General features: G+C 42.6%; 1 protein-coding gene across 1 annotated transcript in view; it reads left to right on the top strand.

Moving 5' to 3' along the window:
* The window catches only part of rapgef2b (Rap guanine nucleotide exchange factor 2b), a 77144-nt gene that overhangs the window by 4521 nt on the left and 51528 nt on the right, over nt 1-21095 (top strand). Inside the window, exons 2-3 of the mRNA XM_030778125.1 lie at nt 16573-16643; nt 17475-17531. Coding sequence (XP_030633985.1) covers nt 16573-16643; nt 17475-17531 — 128 coding nt within the window. The remainder of the gene's footprint in view (nt 1-16572; nt 16644-17474; nt 17532-21095) is intronic.

Genomic DNA, 21095 nt, shown 5'->3' with positions numbered 1-21095 from the left:
TTGCCACAGTATGGCAAGGTTTTATGGAGAGCTCAAGTCTTGCATTGCTTTCATTTAAGCCTGTTATTGTCCATAACTGTATATAAAACATAGAGGAATCCATGCGCACTTATTTCTGCAGTGTCATCACTTTAACACCAAGGCTACTGAAATAAACCATTGCGAATTTCATCATTCTGAAGAGCAGCTAGCAGAAGCCCAAAGGCATTCCTTGCGGCAAAAAAGCAATGAAAAATAGAAACAACTACCCTGACATGCTGTAAATTTGTATCAGGCTCAGTTTTTTGTCATGTATGTATGTGCAGAAATGGTGGATGAGAGCTAGTAATCCTTCCTGCGCTTGGACTCTAGACTCAGACTTTTGGTGGATCTAAACCATGAGCTGATTAATTAGCTGATTAAGAAGTCTACAGACCCCACTGTTCTCCTCCTACAAAGGGAGGGCTAAGACTTGTTTACAAAGACTTCCTTCTCTTAATATGTAGGCCAAAGTCTCAACAAACACGTCATCTATCTGGTGCTACCTATAGCCTATATAGGCCTTGGTAGCATGGGCTCTTTTACAGCTGTCTTGGCTGTTGATTATGTTTTGGGAATTTTTAATTTAGCAATAGTGCTACTATTGTGCTGTGTTTTAGTGCTGGTCTTGAAGTACTCCTTGATGTCTCTGTGGCCCGGTGTTATTTATTTATTTATTTTGTTTGTTTTTGTGTTTTTTTATGGTCACAACCAGTCCATGGGGCTGAGGGGGGAGTGGGGTGGGGGGGAGAAAGAAAGGGCTGTGACATCTGAGCCTTGTATTGTATTACAGTCCATCACAGACAGTGGCGTGTAGCCAGTTGGAAAGCTACACTCATGAGCTCATATTCCCATTTGCCTTTTATTACTTTATGGACCTCTGTGCTTTACCATATGGTTGTGATGTTCATACCTGTTTTATGATGACAGAGATTCTGGTCATTTTTATTACAGGGGTTCTGTGTACAGGAGCGTGATTTGGTCTGTTTTATTGTTCAGGCACAGAGTACAGAAGCATGATTCCTTATCATCATATTTCAACTGTTGCTTTCAACGCTGATTTTTCTAATTCTCCGAAAGAGAAAATACTGTAAAGACATCACGTGTTGCTCTTAAAAGGCAAAAGCACTGAAGGCATTTGGATATTTTGTTGCACTCTAAAGGAAAACTGTCCCCCAAAACTAGCTAAAGTGGCATTTGTGATGTCCAGTAATTGTGCTGCATCCTTTTCGTTATGATGTTTGTCATATGTAACAGATACACACTGTGGTTTAAAAAAGACATTCTCAGTTGTGCTCTCCATTTCCTGTGTCATACAGAACCGATTGGGGGTGTAGGATTACAGTCTAAATTGAAACACTATCTATGTAATGGTTCCTCTGAGGGTTTTGGCTGACCTGTGACTGCTCACGTTTTGAGTCCTCTATGGACACTCCGCCCATTGACCAAAAAAACCAAAACAACAACAGAGCTTTCATTGCATATTATACCAGACCTGCTCTAATCCAATTCCGTCTGGAATTTCTGACGGTTGAGGTTTTTTTCCTTGTCTTTTTTTTTTTTTTTCTCATGAGCGATTCAAGGGCTAGCTGAAGCTAAACCCGAGCTGAACTTTGTTTGTGAATGGATAACATTCTCTCAGTTCCAGTCCACCACTTACAGATTAGACTGTTCTCCCTTCTCTGTTCCACCCCTGTCTCCAAACCCAGGGAGCATACACCTTATCTTACTTTACCCTAAAGCACACGTCTCCTCTCAGCTTGTCTCCATTGTTCAAACAGGTCAGCCAAGAAACACCTTAGAACTGCTTGACCATCACAAAGGGTCATCAAGTAAAGCCTGCTTCCCAGCCATCGTGTAGTCTTTAACCTTAACTAAAGAAGAGCATTTCATGGAGATTGTCCACTTTTCAGTGTAGCTGAGAAAAGTGAATGACGCACATCTGCATGTGTAATATGTCAGTTATGATCTCATGTTCAGTCTAGTCTCTGATGCTATTCAGGCATTGTAGCACTAACTGACCCTTACTCTTGGTTTGGTGATTTACTTGGACTGTGAGTGAAAGGTTCACATCATGCAACCAGTTTGTAATTTTTAGGGTGATGAAAGAGTTATAATGTGATGATGTTTCTGAGGAAAGATGCGTGTCTTGCAACATATCGTGTGAGTTCATGTGCGTTCGTGTGCGCGCGCGTGTGTGTGTACACAGATATAAATGAAATGCTAGCCATGTGTAGTCTCCATCTTTTTACCTCACATGCTTCTTACCACTTTCCAGCTGATATTAAAAAGCTCTGTAACACTTTAAAATCAGTTAAGCCATATTTTGTTTCTTAGCAAATTGCCTACATTGTGGATTATTCTACATTACTACCCTTTTTTTGTTTCTTGTTTTTTTTTTTTTTTTTCATTTGTTTTTGGACATCAAGCCATGTTTTCCCACATGTGCCTAGTAGGGATGTGAATGGTTCAACATCTAAACAGCTAACAGAAACGGAGTTGGAAACCTTTACAAAATTACTAACCGATAACGAATTGTGTTTTTTGTTGGGTTTTTTTTTTCCAAAGTTGAAACAGTAAGCTCAGTTAATAAATGTTCACCTTCACCACTGTTTCACATTATCGGCACTATAAAATCAGCTGTTAGAAACACAAGCCCTCAACACTTGTCTGAGCTTAGCTATACCCACGAGGGGTGCATAAAGGGACAAAATGAGAGAATTGCAGTGCTAGGCTCTGAAATTGTTGCAGCCAGAGTGTATCGTTGAAGGCTTTAACAAAGTAATGCCATGCTAGGAACCTGACTGTAAGATGCCATGTAGGAAGACACTGGTGGCCCAGCTAGACAACTTACTCAGTGACCTGCTCGCAGGTGCAAAAAGGCACCACCAAAAGTCGAAACATTGCCTCAACTACTGACTGTTGTTGGCTATAGCTCTGAGTTTGGAAATTAATTAATTTTGTCGCAACTGAGAGGTCATAAGCCAGATATTTCAAGTGTCCATTAATGGAAGTGCAGAAAGAGTAGATTTTTTCACATTTGTAATGTGTATTGGAACAGAAAGAAACATCCTGAAGCTTGTGTTAATTATGTTTGCACTCATAGAAGAGATAAGCGAAGTGTCATCACTGCACCCAACCTTTTTCTTTTTAAGAGTCAGAAGTGAAAACAGACATCTGGGGAAGCATCCTCATGTTCTCACATCTCTTATCAAGTCTGTGGGCTGACTATCAGATAATTTACTAAACATAGTTTTAGCAGTATCAACAGGATAAATCGTTTCAACATGAACCAGGCCTTATCTTTTGCTGATTTGTTTTATCATAAAATGTATGTATATGCAAACAGTTTTTTACACTCTGAGTGCCTTTTCAATTCCTCATGCAAATGAATGACTCCCACCACAGTATGGGCCATTTTATGCTGTAGGTTTTTATTTCTGAGTGGTAAAGATTTGCAATAATGTGATTTCCCTAATTTTTTTTTTTTTTGGTGTAGTTGTGTGTGTATGTGTGTATGTGTATTTATATGTTTATGTATTTTTAAAATCCTAGTCAAGCCGTGATAATGCTGACGTATTTAAAATGGAGGAATCATTGATTTTCAGTGAGAGGAGAGCAAGGGTTGATGGGTAAAAGACGGATGGACTTCCCTGATGGAGACATTTTAGTCTTTTGCATCTGCTAGGACCAAAATCTGGCCTGCATAGTTCATGCAGTTCCTGTTTTGCATCGTTTGCTTATTTTGTATTTCAGGGGGCTGAGAGTATGTGACTAATTTTGGTGCATCACTTCTTGTTTGTTAAGTCTTGCCCTGTCACCTGAAGTACCAGTGTGTGACTATTTTAGTTTTAATCCTCTGGGTCTAATAAACCCAATTAGCTTAAGCCTATGTTGACTGAGCTGTTTGTGTTTGATCGGGGGAAGGCTTTGAACTAGGTTAGGGACAAGAGGTTTGAAAAGCCAACGCGTTGATTTCCATCAATAAGCAACAGAATGATTCAGGCCCAAACTCACTGAGCCAAACAAGATTATGACCATGTTAAGTGTTAAGGTCTGCTGAAAATGTTATCAGAAATCCATGATCTGTTGCCCTTGTCAGAAATGCAGTCTATACATTTCGAATATTTTTCACAGGGACTATGCTTTAGTGTGAACAGTGCACCTCTACTGGTGGTTGTGGAGAGAATGTTCCATATAGTAGTCATGTGAAGAAGTTTTTATTTTCACGACTGATCTATAATTGAAAGTTGTTTGAGTAATGACTCAGTCCTCTGTTAGTTTTAATCTCAGGCTTGTTTCATGTAAATTCATCAGAAAACAACACAATGTTAAGTGGTCCTGTCATCTCATCCTCGTTGTTTGGATGTCCATGTGTGCACCTGAAACTGTGTCTAGCCCTCAGTGTCTTTGAGTTCAGAAGACATTTGCAATTTCCATCAAGAGGGCCGAGGTCTAATGGCCTAGCCTTTATTATATGTGCAAATGTAGAAGTTTAGCATTACTTTAATGAAGGCGGTATCTGATTGTAGTTAAGGGGGAAAGAGGCCAGCCATTCATAAAAGGCCCCTCCCATTCTGTTCCCTCATCTCTGAAATTCAGTCAGGGATTGAGTGAGGATAGGCTCAACACAAAGGACCCCTGTTAAAATCAACTACCGCTTGTCTCCAATAATCAACATCAGAGTAATTACTGTGGGGCTGAGAGTGAGGTACTCACTGCGCTCAGATCAGAATGGTGAGTGGACGGAGATGAAGAGAAAGAGCATCATTTTTCATACTACAAGTTTATAATCATCATACAAATACAGTATGTAGGATGTAGGTACATAAATACGGTGGAGCAGATGAAACAGGGAATTGAAGCGCGTCCTTTTTTTCTTTTGTCTTTTTTTTTTTTTTTTTTGCTCCTTTTAATTTGCTGGAGAAAGGGTTTAATTTTTGTCATAAACATCAGTTAAATGCTGCTAATATGAAAACTAGGGAAGTAACCAAATGAGTTTGCGGCATCATGCATCTATTGTGGGCGCACATCCTGAGGATGCAGCCTGAAATAACGTGCTTTATTATTCTGATGCCTGCTTACAGACAGAGAGAGAGAGAGAGAGAGAGAGAGAGAGAAAGGGGAGGGTGGCTTCCAGGGTGGGATCAGAAGATTAGCCTGTAAACAGGACATGCTGTTTCAAAACCCAGAATGCTTGATTGAAAGGTTCAGCATGAAAGGAAAGCGACACTCACAACAACAACAACAACAACAACAACAACAACAACAGCCCTTCCGTCGCTTTCCATTTCCAGAACAGTAAAGCTTTTGGAAAGGTTAAAGCCCGCAGACTGAAGCTCCAGGCATTTTCCATATTTAATCCTGCATACTTTGGTTTTATATTCTCTTATGAGTTAGTTAGCCATTTGAATGTCACATTTAGGACTTAAATTATGTTCCTCGGTTTAATAGCAATGTTCATCAAAGACCATGAGGTTGTACAGCCGCCCTGTTTTTGACAGTTCTTGCTTAGGGCAATGTTTTCATACATCTGAAGGTAGGAATAATAAGTAGCTCTATGAGGACACAATGATCAGCCTAAGCTGCCTGGCTTTTCTTTTGTGATAACTACTTATGCTGATGTTTTGTTGGTTGTAGAATGATGGACAATAGAACAAACAGAGGGAGACAGATGTGAAGCTGAGACAGATCCAGAGCCATTAGAGTTAGTGTCAGCTGTCTGCTCATACACACAAAGGCAGTTCTGCAGACCTGCCCATAACACACCAGTATAATGTAATCACACAAAGAGGCATGGCCAGTCCTCCTGTAAGGGTTTCACAAACGGGGTTAAAAAAAAAAAAAAATCCAAATTAGCATGTAGACAACATATTTATTATGTTCATGTTTATTATATTTTATTTTTTTTATTTTTTTTTAGATTAACAAAGGACCAAGAAGACCCCTCAGTCTCTTAAACAGAGTGCACATTATTTCACATGTGAAAATACTGGGGTTATTTTCAAATTTTCTAAACTTTGGTATTGCAGGCAGATTTTAATTGACATATCTGGACCAATACTTTCATATTATGCATTTTAGAGCACACTGAAGAATGACTGTATGTGAAAAATGCCTCTTCAATCTATCATTCAGGCTAAATATGTGAGGACATTACAGAGAAGCTTGCAAGGTCTTGGCTATTTACAAGCACACACCAATTTGTCTCATGAATTGCTACTGTCATTCTCTACTGTTTTATATTCTCCGCCTGACATTGTCTTCAAAGTAGTGAGTCCTCCTACCCCACGGGCCCCAAATATGCAGCCAAATACTCTGAATGCTCAGAAAGGACTGCTTTGTCTACTGGTTCCCTAGCAACCAAGGTGCACAATTATGGCACTGCTTTCCAGAGAAGGGGGAAAATGGCACTGGGCATACAATAGACGACTGAATGCCACACAGACACATGCACTAAACACTTCACTTTGGGAAGGCTGGCATCTTTCTTTCTTTCTTTCTTTCTTTCTTTCTTTCTTTCTTTCTTTCATTCGTTTTTTTAAAAGGTTTTCCATGGAAGGGATTGATTTTCACCCCCTCCCTTCAGACACAACATTGCCTCTGCCCGCTCACTGTTAACTAAGATGCAGCCCCACTGTTCAGTCTGCTTGTGCTTGATCATCAAAACACTGGAGAGTAATGTAGTTTAGTTCTGCCTGCATCAGCAAGGATCATAGTTCATTTAATTGGATGGGGGTGGAAATAAGAAACAATGTGCCCTGACATAACTGTATCTCTCTTTATCCAATTAGGTCAATTGATGGTATTTTATTAAGTTATATGTCAGGTTGAAGTCACTGCAAATATATCTGAAATAGCCACCCTTTAACCTTGTCCAGCTGTCTTCCTGGAGTGTATGAATGACATGCAGGCTTTGTTGCTGTTTCTCTTGGCTTTGCTGCATTTAAAGGCCATACCTGGTTATCGTGGTCAGGCGACGGCCCCCGTGCTTTCTCCAATGCTGACTCCTTTTTCCTCTCTCCCTACACTGCATTTCCTCAGGTGGATACTGACATGCTGTTACGTAAGGTTATGATGAGAGGGTTGCTTGTTTTGGGTAGTTTTGTGTGAAGTAGATCGAGCAAAACTTTATCTGCTCAGACTCTTGGCTCTGTTCCCAGCAGTGAGCTGTGCTATGCTCTTCAGTGTGGTTTTTAAAACAGCCTGGTTGTTTGAACAGTTCTGTAAATCCGACACACAGTCCATGTATTAGTGCGGTTAGAGAAATGGAACAGGCCTCTGTAGGTGGCAGACTGTGGTTTAGGTCTGTGGGGGAAGAGATCACCTTTCGTTACGGTGCAGAGAAAGGACTTCCTGATCAAAAGAAAGCTCGGAGGAAGAGGAAATACATGAAGAATGCCAGCGGAGCGGCTCTACAGTCGGCCGGGTTTAATTTCTGCTCTGTATGTGTCAGCGCTGAGGGACATAAACCAAAAGAAGCTGGCACTGAAAAGCTTTCCTTCTGTAAGTTCACGTCTGTCCTGTTTCGGTGCTGGGAGCTGTTATTTGTCGGTCAAAATTTTCCCTCAACCCATCGCTGACCTTCGCTATTCCAAACTGCCATTCACTTGTGACTGACCTGACCCAAACCTCCAGAATAAGAGGCCAACTAGTCTGATCTGGAGGAGCTGGTGTTGCTATGTAAGAGGAGGAGTATCTGTCCTCTGGTATTGCCTCAAACATCTTCTTTCAGCCTGATCCAGAAGAGTGTCCTCAGTCCTCCCCTCTCAATCTGATGCTATGAGCTGCCTTCTGGCTCTGCATTATTTAACACACACATGTTGTGCTATGTTCCTTGCTGTCCTGTGGTAACAGTGCACACACACACCCACAGCTGCTGGACCTCTTAATGAGATGCACTTTGTCATTCTGTGACAGTTGCTGATTGGACATGAGTCACTCCGATACCTAGCTTTACAGATTCCTCGTTTTTTTTTATTCTGAGCCCAAATGTTTGATGCCGCTTTGTCTCCCAATTTATAAGGTCTGTTTATTTAACAGAATTCAACAGCTCCATGACAGAAAAATGAGAGGGAAAATGTGGTTCTTCATACAACTTCCTTCACAAGCGCTAGGTCTCTATATTTGGCAAAGGTTTCATTTGAATGAAAGTTATTTGTATTTGACCTTTTTCAGCCTCCACAGTAAAGATGCCTCCCCAACAGTGCATGGAGGACCGCTCAACAGATGTTTGAGTGTCCAGCGCAGCTGTTTGCTGTGCCTGAAGGTGGCAGTGCAGGGAGGAGACCAGAATGGTGTCACTGAACAGAGATGACGACTGCTAACGGTGGCAGCTGCTTCTGACTCTTATCTCACACTTTGCCTTGAGTCAGCGGCATCAAAGTGGAGCGTCTCCTTTAATTATTCACCGTTATTTACGGTCTGAATAATTTAGCGATCGGGAGGCCTGTGCCGGAGCGCGGCTGGAGCTGCTCTCATTGTGTGAATAACACCGTTTGGTTGAAACGTGTTGACTCGACGCGAAGAAAAAAAGTGTTAAGAGTGGAGCAGATCTCCTGAAACCTCACAGGTTGTCCTCCCCGTCCTTCTCTCCTTCTCCCTCTTTTTCTCATATCTCTTCCCAACTGTCAGCACTCTCAGCTGTCAGATAACGAACTCTAACCACCCCTCTCCAACATGTTTAAATTAAAGGATAATGGATCTCCTCTAGTTTCTTTGCAACTGTTTCGGGATATTCAGCCTCCAGAGGAACTTAAGCCCAAAGGATGACATGGCCTTTGTTATCATTCGCTGTGTCTGTGAATTAGCAGTAGGTTTCCTATGAGGTTCCCAAGCCCCAGATATCTTGTAGCTATGTATGTGGGCAATCTAGTTCATCTATGTTTGAGGGGAAAGGTGGCCTGTGTACTTCTTTCCCAACTCAGTTACTCTTTACGAGAAAACTCATAAGGCAAATTGGTTCACACCACACTACCACATCTTCATGGATTGGGTGGGTTGTATTTGCCTGAGGAGAAAATGCTTGAGTGTCAGAGCGTGAGTTTGTGTTTGTGTGAGAGGTGGGTTTGACACATATGGAGTAGGAGTGAGTCCATGGGAGGATACGGAGGAATGTTCCACATTAATACAACACACACACACACACACACAGAAATACACACTATCTCTCTCGCTCTCTCTCGCTCTCTCTCTCTCTCTCTCTCGCTCTTTCTCTTTCTCTCTTTCGCTTGCTTGCTCGCTCTTTCTCTCTCTCTCTCACTCACTGTGAGATCAGCTGCATCTGGACTGGTGGGCTGCAGCCAGACTCTTAGCTGTTCTCGCTTTCCCACTCCTGCGCATTGAAGCGGAAATTGAGGGTTTGAAATAATGGTTATACCAAAGTAATGATCATCTATGTAGGCACTAAACACTTGGTGATTTACCAGCATCATTGTAAAGCAGTAGAAGGAAGAAAGAGAGAAAAGGCCATAATGCTTCAATAGAGCAGCCAAGAAAGATCACAGTGGAACAGCCAACCTCACCAAAGCTCTGGTGTAAATATTCATGAATGAGACAAGCATGGTTCTCTCCCCAGTCTTTCCAGGCCTCCCACAGTCTGTGAAACTAAAGGCTGGACAGCATCTCCACTCTGGGTGGCCCCTAGTCCTATCAGTGCGTCATGTGTTATTAGGAAAACATGGAAACTTGCCTCTTCTTTTGTGTTTTGGGAAGACTTTAAACTTTATGGAATGAGTTCTGCCTCTTGCAGATTCATCATGGCATCAGTCATATTTTTAAAATGTCAGATGAAACTGAAGTTTGTTGTTGTTGCTGCCATAACTGTTTGTAACTCTCTGTTTTAGAGTGACTCTTTTCTTTTCCTTAGAGTGATGGTTTACTCCTGGTCTCTCTTTTGGATTAGAACTGTCTGTCCATGAGGTCACACTAAGCTCATTCACATGCTCTACTCTGTTTCCTGCTCAGATTGGCCTAGAAACACCACAACAAAACTCGCACATGGAGTCATTACAATGAGCTAAGCCACTGACTCACACAAACTCCTTACTCCTATTACTGGATGTCAGCAGTAAGGAGACTTTCCCACCCTAGCCTGTTGTTTTTTTCCCCCCCACGGAATAGATTTCAGATAGCAGCTAGCAGGTAGATTGGTAAAGCAGTAGGCTTAAAGCATAATGTCAAATTCAAGTGCTGCTTTGAGTTTATTACAGTATTGTTCATTTAGCGGACATTGGTATCCACTGTGATTTGTTACTGTCTTTGTGAGGTCACAAGCCTGTGGACCAACTTTGGTGTTAAGTGTCACATGACATCAGTTAGTTAACTCCTGCTGGAGCTTTGATGCCACAACTCACACTTTACCAGGTTTGTTCCCTTATGACCATACCATCGTCATATCCCACATCATACTGAATGTTACAACTGAGTGACATCTTTTCTTTCCTCTGGTTTTAACCTGAAATTTTGGATCTCACCAAGCATTAAGCCCTGCAGAGGGTTGTAATGGTATACAGAACAGTTGGTCTTAACCCAGAGAGGAGACCCGCTGTGTCTTCTGCTGCTGCTTAGAGTGACCTTCCTTTTGTATGCAAAGACTCCACCTGCTAGCACAGGCTGGGCGACGGATAAAAATACCCAAAAGGCACATACTTTCTGTCAGTGGAGGTTCAAGGACAGTCCTGTCACACACACACACACGCACGGACATGCAGACATACAGACACACACACAGCACATGCACAATATTCACTCAAATATGACAGGCACAGGGTATAGTGACACGCTCCCCTTGTGGATGAGACATGCCTGAGTGAGTGATATATGGTTAGCATTTGCCCTAATGTTGTTTTAACTGCTGACCTGGCTCGGTGGCATGTGTGTGGAGCTCCACATTAACGTAGCTGACTCATTCCTGAGTGACTCTCATGTTCTGTGTGCTCTCATGTCACGCAACCTGAACCCTTCTCCTTTACAACTGCCCAGCCCGGAGATGCCTGTTTGTCTGTCTGACAGGGCCGGACACTGAACTCCACAAGTCTTTATAGAGTTACTTAACTACTTTTGATATCTCGCTCACACCTCAGCTGTCTCTGGGATGATATGCCATTGATATTGATATTTCAGATCCTTAAGAAGCCCGTTATAACTGTTGTACCTTGTTGCTGCTTTCACTGTCTTTAACTTCTGTGTGTCCCTGTCATGTGTGAGGTTGGTATTTTGTAGTGTAGAGCGCGAGTTATCACTGGATGATGAGTGGTCTGCGACCCCTCCTTGTCGTCACGGGAACGCAGACACTCTGATTCTATCAGTTGGATGTCGTCCTGAGAATTCCGGCCTCTCCCCCTCTAACAACACGCAACTTTTCCCCTTCTCTGTCACCGTAACAATATCCACCTTGCCCTCATTTGAAGGGACAGTCAAAGGAAAGACTGGACTCTGTAAAGGTCAAAGCTGAATATAAAGGGTTGGGCGTGGCCAGGGGTCTTTTTCTTTAATGGCTGGACAAGATCTGATGGAGAACAGCTCTTAAGTGTGCCATTGTTCAGGCTGAGCTAGAAGAAGATACGCCCAGGAATCATCGGCTGACAGCCAGCCAAAGATTGTGTGCGTGTCTGTGTGTGTGTGTGTGTGTCTGTGTGTGTGTCTGTGTGTGTGTGTGTGTGTGTGCGCGTGCGTGCGTGTATCTAGGTTGCTGCTCTCTGCTTGCTGTGTTTGGGGATTTAGTTAGTGCTTCTCACAGCCTCAACACCCCCATCCTCACCCCCACCTGCCTTGTTTCTCTCCTGAAGCAGAGAGACAGCAGACCTGCCTCTTGTGTTGAGAATGGAGGTGATTAATAGTGTCGTCAGGAGCGAGCGATGTTGGCAGGCTAGCCGGGCTGGCAGAATAACGACTCTGCGCCGGGCAGCGCTAACGGTTGCAGCGGGCAGATAAACTGCGGTAATGAGGCGGCTGTCAATGCGCAGCGGAGATACTGACCAACCGAACGCCGGTCGGGTCACGCCAACCTCTCTGATTCCCTGTTGGGCCTTTTTCAGCACAGCCCAGCATCTTTAATGCCACTGCACCGAAGCAGACAAACACACTTACATGTTTAGCCACATCTTTTCAGACAGCGCCAGTCAGGTCACCTACACGGGCACAACCACCATTACTGCCCCTCGATGTCTCATTATAAACCCTTTGTGATCTAGTTTGTTGATGCTTCAGAGGCTTGTTACCATGGTTACATTCATGACTGGAGCCTGAGCCAAATGATCTTTGACCCTCTTCTCTTTGTTGATGTGCCAATTAGAATGTGGTAGTACTCTGGTGGGTGAGACAGGGTTAAGGAGTTGGATATGAATATGAATTGTTCTTAAAAAGCTATGTCACTGTGGCTTTTTTGAGCCCAGTTGGCTTTACCAGATTACACTGAACAACAACACCTAAGAAACACCCAACCAAGCTCTTGAATGGTTTTGGACTGAAAATTATATGTCTGAGAAGCTGTTAATAACACACTTCTCACACAGGCTTTGTAACAAAGGAAAGATTATTAAGATATCTAAAAAGCTGCCTGAAGTTTTGTAATGAACTTGCTTGCTGAACTTGCTGAACTTGCCAGCTATAGAGGAGATCTGCTACAAGGACCTTCCACTTTAGCTGTGTGAGTGAGTGCTTTTATCAAGTGATTCACACATGTCTGGATGAACAGTGCCATTGTCTACCTGACTAACATTATTCTCTCTGTGTTCAAACACACTGTGCTCTCAGAAGGCCACAGCAGTAAGCAGGTTACCACGGCAGCCATGGGTCCCTCCCCTCAGGGAGTTGCATAACCAGTGGGGAGTAAGTGTTACAGGTCCTCTCACATTGTATGTGGCCAATCAGAGTGCACAAAGCTGCTATTGTCACAAAGTACCCTGGAAGGAAGTGGCTACAATATGAACTGATGAGAGAGAGAGAGAGAGAGAGAGAGAGAGAGAAAGAAAGTGACTGAAGGAGTGAGGTGCGCCTTACAGAAGTTATGTAGCTTTACACAGCATCTGAGAACAGCATCCGTTACTAATGTTATCATAACATAAAGCAAATGGTCAAAAGCCCTGTGGTCTCTGTGATGATGACAGGGTGGAGTGGAGTGGAGACAGATGTGTGCGCGTGTGTGTGTGTGTGTTCGTGTGTTTATTTAGGTTAGGAGAGGCTGGCTTCAGAATGCTCCTGGTGGAGCAGACTCCTAGAGAAGCCTGACGAGTTTGGCCAAGCCATGAAAACACGCTGTGATCATCTGTGTTTGATTCATTGGCCGCAGTCCCAGTCAGCCTTTTGTGTGTGTGTGTGTGTGTGTGTGTGTGTGTGTGTGTGTTTGTCTTTTAGCATAATTCCCCTATACGTTAGGCTGATCTACTTGGAAACCTTAATGTGAGACATGCATATTAGTCACCATTCACAATGATGATAATGATCATGATGATGATGAATGGAGATGAGATTAATGACTGTTTTGCTAAATTTTGCTTGAGTTAGCTGCCCTTTACTCAACTGTTTATTTAACAGAGTGTCTTTGTGTCTTAAGCATTTAAAGTGTCACGGAACAGACTGACTGATTGATATTAACCACTGTCCTCACACAGTCATGAGACAGAGAGAGAGAGAGACAGAGAGACAGACAGACAGAGTGATGGAGGGAGGAAAGGAGAGGGAGAGTGTATGGGAGGGAAGAGGTCCAGTGGGGATGATAGAATTGTAGGAAATGGGGTTCCACACATTCTTTCCATGTTGAATTTAGAAGCGATATTTAAAGGGGGGGGGGGGGGGCACAGTTTTCTGGTTTTGTTTCATTCCGTCCAGTAGCGGTGTGAGAACCTCAGGAGCACACTGACATGCTGAGCTCGACTGGGGAGCTGAATCCCGTCTCTGGGCTGACATCTAGTGGTGTGTCAGTGCTACTGAACTGAGCCAAGCACATTATTTTTCCCATCGCTGAGAAAATTCACACACTCATATAAAAGATTTAAAACGAAACTTTCTTTTAGAAATAATGTTAATTACATTAATCTCTTTGAGCATTTTGTTCATTTAGCTGACATTGGTAGCTACTTGAAATTTGAGCAGTTTAATAATTTGTTTTTGGTATTGTACTCCAGCAGAAATTGAGATGCAGCTGTTTATTTGTTTGTTTGTTTGTTTTTACCTCCTTTATCACTACAGCACGTTTTATTAGTTATGGTTTGAAATTTTCAAGGTTTAGGAAATCTTCATCACACCCACAGCCAAATTCCTGGGACCCAGTGTGCATGTAGTACTGCTATGAAACAGTAGGAGGCGACAAAACCAAAGCGACTGTATGTTGCACCACAAAAACTCCCTTTAAGGCTGCTGTTTAAAATAAATAAATAGATAAATAAATAAAAAATGCAACCAGGGCCCTTAGTTACACATGAAGGCTATCTTGGTTTAATCCTTGTTTAAAAATAGAGCATGTACTGAGAGCTTGTGTGTCAGTTGAACATATTCAAACATGCATGATTCTCAGTGTGTGATCTGTTTTTTAAAGATTCATATAAGACTATTCTTATGTATACCCTGAGCTGACCCACCCAAACAACTCTCTTAACCTGCATTCAAACGAGTGATGCAAAAATCACCTATCCTGTTTTGTCAGACTAATGACTGCCCTGACTCTGCTGGGTTTTTTTTTTTGTCCTTTTAGATATACAGTGACTGTAAGTGCATTAATCTTCTGTGTATCATACCATTCTCTTTTTCATGGTCTCTGTTCATTTACTCCTCTCTCTTCATCACTGGTTAATCAAGATTCATTAGAGATTCATTCACGATTCATTAGTTGTTGTTTGGAAATACAATATGAATTCTCCAATGTCTTATCATACTTCCTCTAGTTCATATACCACTAATTTCACAAAGTAGATTACTATGAAGCCACACACAGTGGTGCAGCACTAAGAAGGTCTACTGCCTCTTATTGCCAGAGGTTTGTAAAGGTAATGATCCTTAAATGATTAACAGACACCTGCTGTGCAATCTAGTTCCTTGTAGTGCAGTGGCACTATAGTTCCCTGTAGTGCACTGCCACCGTGGTTCCCTGTAGTGCACTAACACTGTGGTTCTCTGTAGTGCACTGACACTGTGGTTCTCTGTAGTGCACTGACACTGTGGTTCCCTGCTGTGCACTGACACTGTGGTTCCCTGCTGTGCACTGACACTGTGGTTCCCTGTAATGTACTGACAGTGTACTTCCCTGTAGTGCACTGACACTGTAGTTCCCTGTAATGTACTGATACTGTAGTTCCCTGTAATGTATTGACACTGTGGTTCCCTGTAATGTACTGACAGTGTACTTCCCTGTAGTGCACTGACACTGTAGTTCCCTGTAATGTACTGATACTGTAGTTCCCTGTAGTGCACTGACACTGTGGTTCCCAGTAATGTACTGACATAGAAGATACCAGAGGTATGATGAAACTGTGGGGAGGCTGTGGTGCAGTCTCTTCAGGAGAGGCAGAGTCACTCCGTCACTGACATTTTTCCGTTGTCATGACATTATGAAGTGTGCTCTATCCTCCAAAGAGGGTGTAAGTGTGAGCCACTTGTGTATCCCCGAAGGCAAATGTTTAGCAAAACCTTTTGAGTGGCGCCTGTGTGTGTGCGTGTGCCGTCACATGGGGTCTGAAACACACTGATGAAGGACTGCTGTGTGTGAGGACAGACCTCCTTTTGTCCCTCTGCTATCCCAGCATGCCTTTGTGTGCACAAAGACGGCCCAGTGTAGGCGTGCTGAGTCCTACGTGGCCTGGGAGGGGACACAGGGTGTGCTGTGAGCGCGTCTGCACTCACACACTGTACCCTGTCTGGTTGATACACCGCTTACTTCAGAGTGTGTGTGTGTGTGTGTGTGTGTGTGTGTGTGTGTGCGTGTGTATGTGTGTGTGTGTGTGTGTGTATATGCGTGCATTTGCGTGTGTGTGAATATATCATGTTTGTATTCAGCGTCTTATGCCTCTGTTCACATGCTTATGATAGAATTCAATATCTTATGAACATAACAAGGAGGTAACCCCTTGGTTGACTGTTATTTGACTGCATTTTGGTTGACATTGTTGTACTGAGTATCTTATTGTTGCATTGAACTATTTTGATTTGAATGTAATATACTGGACCTGATCTGCTGCACTGTTTGTTTAAGTGCAGCTCAGTCTGGCCAGGCTTAGTGAGGTAGCGGATGAATGAGTTTTGACAGATGAGTTTTGATGTGATCTCCAAGTGCCAAGTCTATTGCAGCGCAATTCTAATGCTGTTTCCTTACCCACTCATCTCATACAGTGACATCAGAGCCATGCCTGACTGCCCTCAGTCCCTCTCAGCCAGTCAACTGTGTGTTGTGTGTGTGGTGTGTATGTGGTGTCTGTGTGGATGTGGTGTTTGTGTGTGTGTGTGTGTGTGTGTGCACGTGTGCATGTGTGTATTTCTACCTGCGTTGTGCATATGTGTCATAAGCAGATTATGAACTAATTCTCTCTCTCTCTCCTTTTCTCCTTCTCTTTTTCCTTGCAGGACCTTGAAATTGTGTATTCCTACCTGCATGGGATGGAGGCCTTGTCAAACCTAAGGGAACACCAGCTGAGGTACTATACTGAATCGTATTTAATGCCTCTTTATTGCATATCATGAGCTGTAATGTATGGCACACATCTACTAATACAGACCTGACATTACCTGTAGGTAGCTCTGACCAGCCAGGTTTCACACTCTAAATCTTTGCTTGGACTTAACAAGTGATACAGATGACACTCCTGCTGACACGATTTTATCCCATCTATGAGTACTAATGCTTTAAAGGTCATGTGATGGGCAGTAGATTCACTCTAACTCTCTAGGCAGACCTCTTGCAGTTTGGATTCCCCAGTGTCTTCAGCATCTCCAGACAGGGCTGTTAGGACATTATGTACACACACACACACACACACACACACACGTGGATTATAGTGAAGAAACAATACCCAGCCTCTTGACCTGGGTGTTCCAGAACATTCCAGGGCTTGACCCTTGTGAGGCCCCTTTATGGGGCCACAGGCATCATCAGGAATGTGTGTGTTCAAGGGACATATGTGCCCCCACACACCCCCCAAACTACCAAAGTAGCCTTTTTTGGTTTTGCTTTTCTCCATGTGGAATGTGTTGTTTTGTTCTGTGGTGATTTCTTTGAGGTTGCCAAAATTCCCCTCTTTTGAATCAAGACCAAGGTTAGCATATAATGATCATCAACAAATCTTATTTTTATCTTCTTACCGCCGCTAAAAACAAGCTATGTTTCGTGTTGGCTGTCGGGGGGCTAAAGACAATTTCCTCACCTTTTCCCAAAACTTTTCAGTTACAGAATTTAGAAAGTGATAAGCTCCATGTGAAATTTCTGTTTAACGTAATAGTAATCCTTTACAATTCTACCCCCCTCACAGGATGATGTGTGAAACTGTGCGCTATGAAAGACATGAAGCGAATGAAGTTCTCTATTAGTAAGTATTTCAACTTTTCTTCATTCAGCTCTCATCTGTGCTCTCCATCACTAGGTTAACTGAACATCATAAAATTGATATGATCAATAATAATAATAATAATTATTATCATTATTGTTGTTGTCGTTGTTGTTATTATTATTATTATTATTACATGTAATTAAATTTTGGTAGAAGGGTGACAGCAGTGCATAGTATTTGATTTGAGACTGAAAATGAAACGTAACTAAACGTAATGAATAAAGCGGTAATAAAATAGTAAGACTGATCTTGGGTGTCACAGAAAAGCCACTCATGCTTCAGTCAGGTTTTTCCACATAAGATTTATAAGTTTACCGTTGGGTCTAATAATTATACTCTCTGTGGGTCTATCTACAGCCGTATCAATGCATTCCTCCCGCCCTCTTTTGTCTGCTTCTGCTGTAATCTCCTGAGTCACGTCTGTTTTGTGTCTGGGAATATACTATCATAAAAAACAACCAAAAAAGTTGTATAAGCACATGGATGAGTGAAAAGTGAGCCAGTACTCACCAATGAGTCACCTTTTGTTTAACAAAGAAAACAGAAAAAAAAAGTGTAAGTAGAGAGAAAGGGTGAGAATTTATTGAGATGCATCTGAGGTGGGTGTGAGCTTTGAAATGAACTTGAGGTTATTGGATATACTGAGGAATGTGACAATAGAGACAGCAGAAGTCATGACTTGTTGGATGGTGTAGATAACACCACTCATCTGCCACTGATCTCACATACATTAACTCAGTTTAGGTTAGTTCTCAACAGAGCTCTGTATACATGCAGTGCACACTTGTGTATGTGGAAATATGTGCACAGTCTTGTGTGTGTGTGTGTGTTCGTGTGCGTGTGTTCGACGTGAAAATTCTACACGTGTCCTTCTGGTACTGTCTGGTAGCTCTGTTGATTTTGGCCGACTATTGGTCAACCCCTAAAACTTTTGTTATGAGATGTATAGCTAACACACACACACACACACACACACACACACACACACATTGAACAAACAAGGGTGTAACTTGCCCCCACCTATGGACACTCCCCTACAATTTCACACTCCATTTGTCCTTTCTCCTGGAGGAAGATGTAATGTCTGTGTGTGTCTTCCTGGGTCACTACACCCATGGCACAAAGGGGAAGAGCTCACTTACTCATTGTCTCTGATAGCATCTATTGTGTTTATGTACCAAACACTGCAGCGCACCCCCTGCCAAGGCTCCCACTAGAATGTGTGCTAATGTGTAACTTCCCTCACGCAATGAATCTAACCCTACAAACCTAGATAATGAAATTGGTAGTAGATGATTATCAGCAAATAATGACATATTAAGGAATCAAAGCTCTCTCTCAATTTTGATACAGAACTCGAGGTCATGTTTTCTTTGCACTCCTCCCTGTAGTGTATCTTGGCAAAAGGCCCTCAAATATTAACATCTTGTTAAGCACCTGAGTCATGTTCATTCTGTTTAAAACAAACGGTGGATAAAAATTATGATTACTTAACAATTAAGCTTAGTCCTTAATAAGTAAACTAGTGAGTAGTGGTTTTAGCAGTTATTTTTCATGGGCTGCTTGCAAAAGTTTAAACAGTCCATTTTACTTCTCAAATTATGTGGTAAAGCAGGAGACACACAGCAGCCTGAGTCTAATGACCTGTTTGTATGGCAGTTGTGTGACATTTGAGAGAGAGAGAAAGAAGACAGTGAGAGAGAGAGAGAGAGAGAGAGAGAGAGAGAGAGAGAGAGAGAGAGAGAGAGAGAGAGTATTTGCATGTGGGACTGACTTGTTGGGATTAGCTGTCTCGTTAGGAAGCGATTAGACAAAGGGAATGCAGATTAGCCACCTCCCCCCTCCCCTCGAAGCTCGCATCTGATTTGCTGTGGCAAGGGCATGCCTGGCAGCCTTCAGTCAGAGACGATGCTGCCAAAAAACCATCGTGGGTGTGTGTGTCTGAATGTGTGTGTGACTACGTGTGCGTGTGTGTGTCTAAGTCTATGTGTGTGTGTGTGTGTGTGTGTGTGTGTCTAAGTCTATGTGTCTGTGTGTGTGTGTCTGCATGCAGGGAGGGCTTTGGGGATGTCTGGTACCCTGCTGTTCACTAGCTTCAAGGGGGAAATAAGTTGACTATGAACCAGTCTCTCTGCCTAACCTTTTATCCTCTTTGAGTTTATTGTATGCATGTGTGTGCAGACTGCTCCATTCATCTGCCTGTAGGAAGTTAGTTAAAACTGCATCTGTGGGTGTGTATGTGAGTGTTTGTGTTCATTAGGAAGCCCCCATACTGGTTGGTAAGCTTTCTCTCTCGCAGGATCGGCACTCTGTACACACTCTGAACAGTAGTCTAGTGGTCTGAAGTGTCATTAGTGATGAACTGCTGCTGCTCACTAACACACAGGCTGGGGCTGGTGTTAAAACACATGTCTAATAATAGTCTTCAAACCTCAGCCGACTCCTATACAGCAATGATTTCCCCCAGGACCAACTGGTGCCATAGTCACACAGTGATCTAAGTAGTATATCCAGTATAGTACACACAACTACACAATGCAGCAAGAAATTTTACAGATTATAGCACACATACACTCACACACACGCACGCTTGCACACGCACACACACACACACACACACACACACACACACACACACACACACACACACACACAATACAACATGGTTTTATGCACAAGAGCACACACACAACATAATTTGACATCTAGTGGCCCAAACACACACACACACTGTTATGTGCTCTAGCGCTCTGAGGAGAGTCTCTCTACACTGTTTTTTTTTTTTTCCCTCTCTCTTCTCTTCGTGCTCATTTCTCATGGAGTCCTGTGTTTGTGTGCCACTCTGAGAGAAGCACTGCTGAGGTGGCCAGGTGGTAGGGCACAGCCATTCTAGAAGGAGTCACAGTGCCAATATTGGTCAGATATATGACCTTTGTATTTTTTCCCCTCATTGTATTTTTTTCTCTCATTTAACCTCTGTGCCAGTACTGTGATTCATAAGCCTATTGATTGGAGCAGAAAAGACATTGTTTTTTTTTTTTTAAACCAAGTGTTTTGAAAGTCATCAATCTCTTGGTCTTTCTCGCAGCATAAACTGACCCTGTGGGTGACCCCTGAAGTGCAGTCATTTCTGAAGGCTCAGATACAAGATAATGATTAAGACATCACACCTCTTTAACTGACACTTCATTTAACCACAGACACTTTCACTCATTTGTGTGTTCATTTATTTGATTGGTTTAATGTGATTTTTTAATTAGTTAGTCATACATACATACAGTACATACAGTACATATGTATGTATATATATATATATATATATATATATATATATATATATATGTGTGTGTGTGTGTGTGTGTGTGTGTGTGTGTGTGTGTGTGTGTGTGTGTGTGCGTCTGTCTGTCTTTAAGTAGTGCTCAGCGGTAGGCTGGGTGATCCATCTTGTACCCCTTTTCCATTGACCCGTTGCTGTTACTGGTTCCGGTGCCTAATCTAGAACTAGGTCCACGCACCTTCACTGAAAAAATACTGATGCCAGTA

The sequence above is a fragment of the Chanos chanos genome, chromosome 1 (assembly GCF_902362185.1).
Source record: "Chanos chanos chromosome 1, fChaCha1.1, whole genome shotgun sequence".
Taxonomy (NCBI): Eukaryota; Metazoa; Chordata; class Actinopteri; order Gonorynchiformes; family Chanidae; genus Chanos; species Chanos chanos.
The sequence above is the reverse complement of the archived record's forward strand: the minus strand, read 5'-3'. Positions and strand labels throughout refer to the sequence as shown.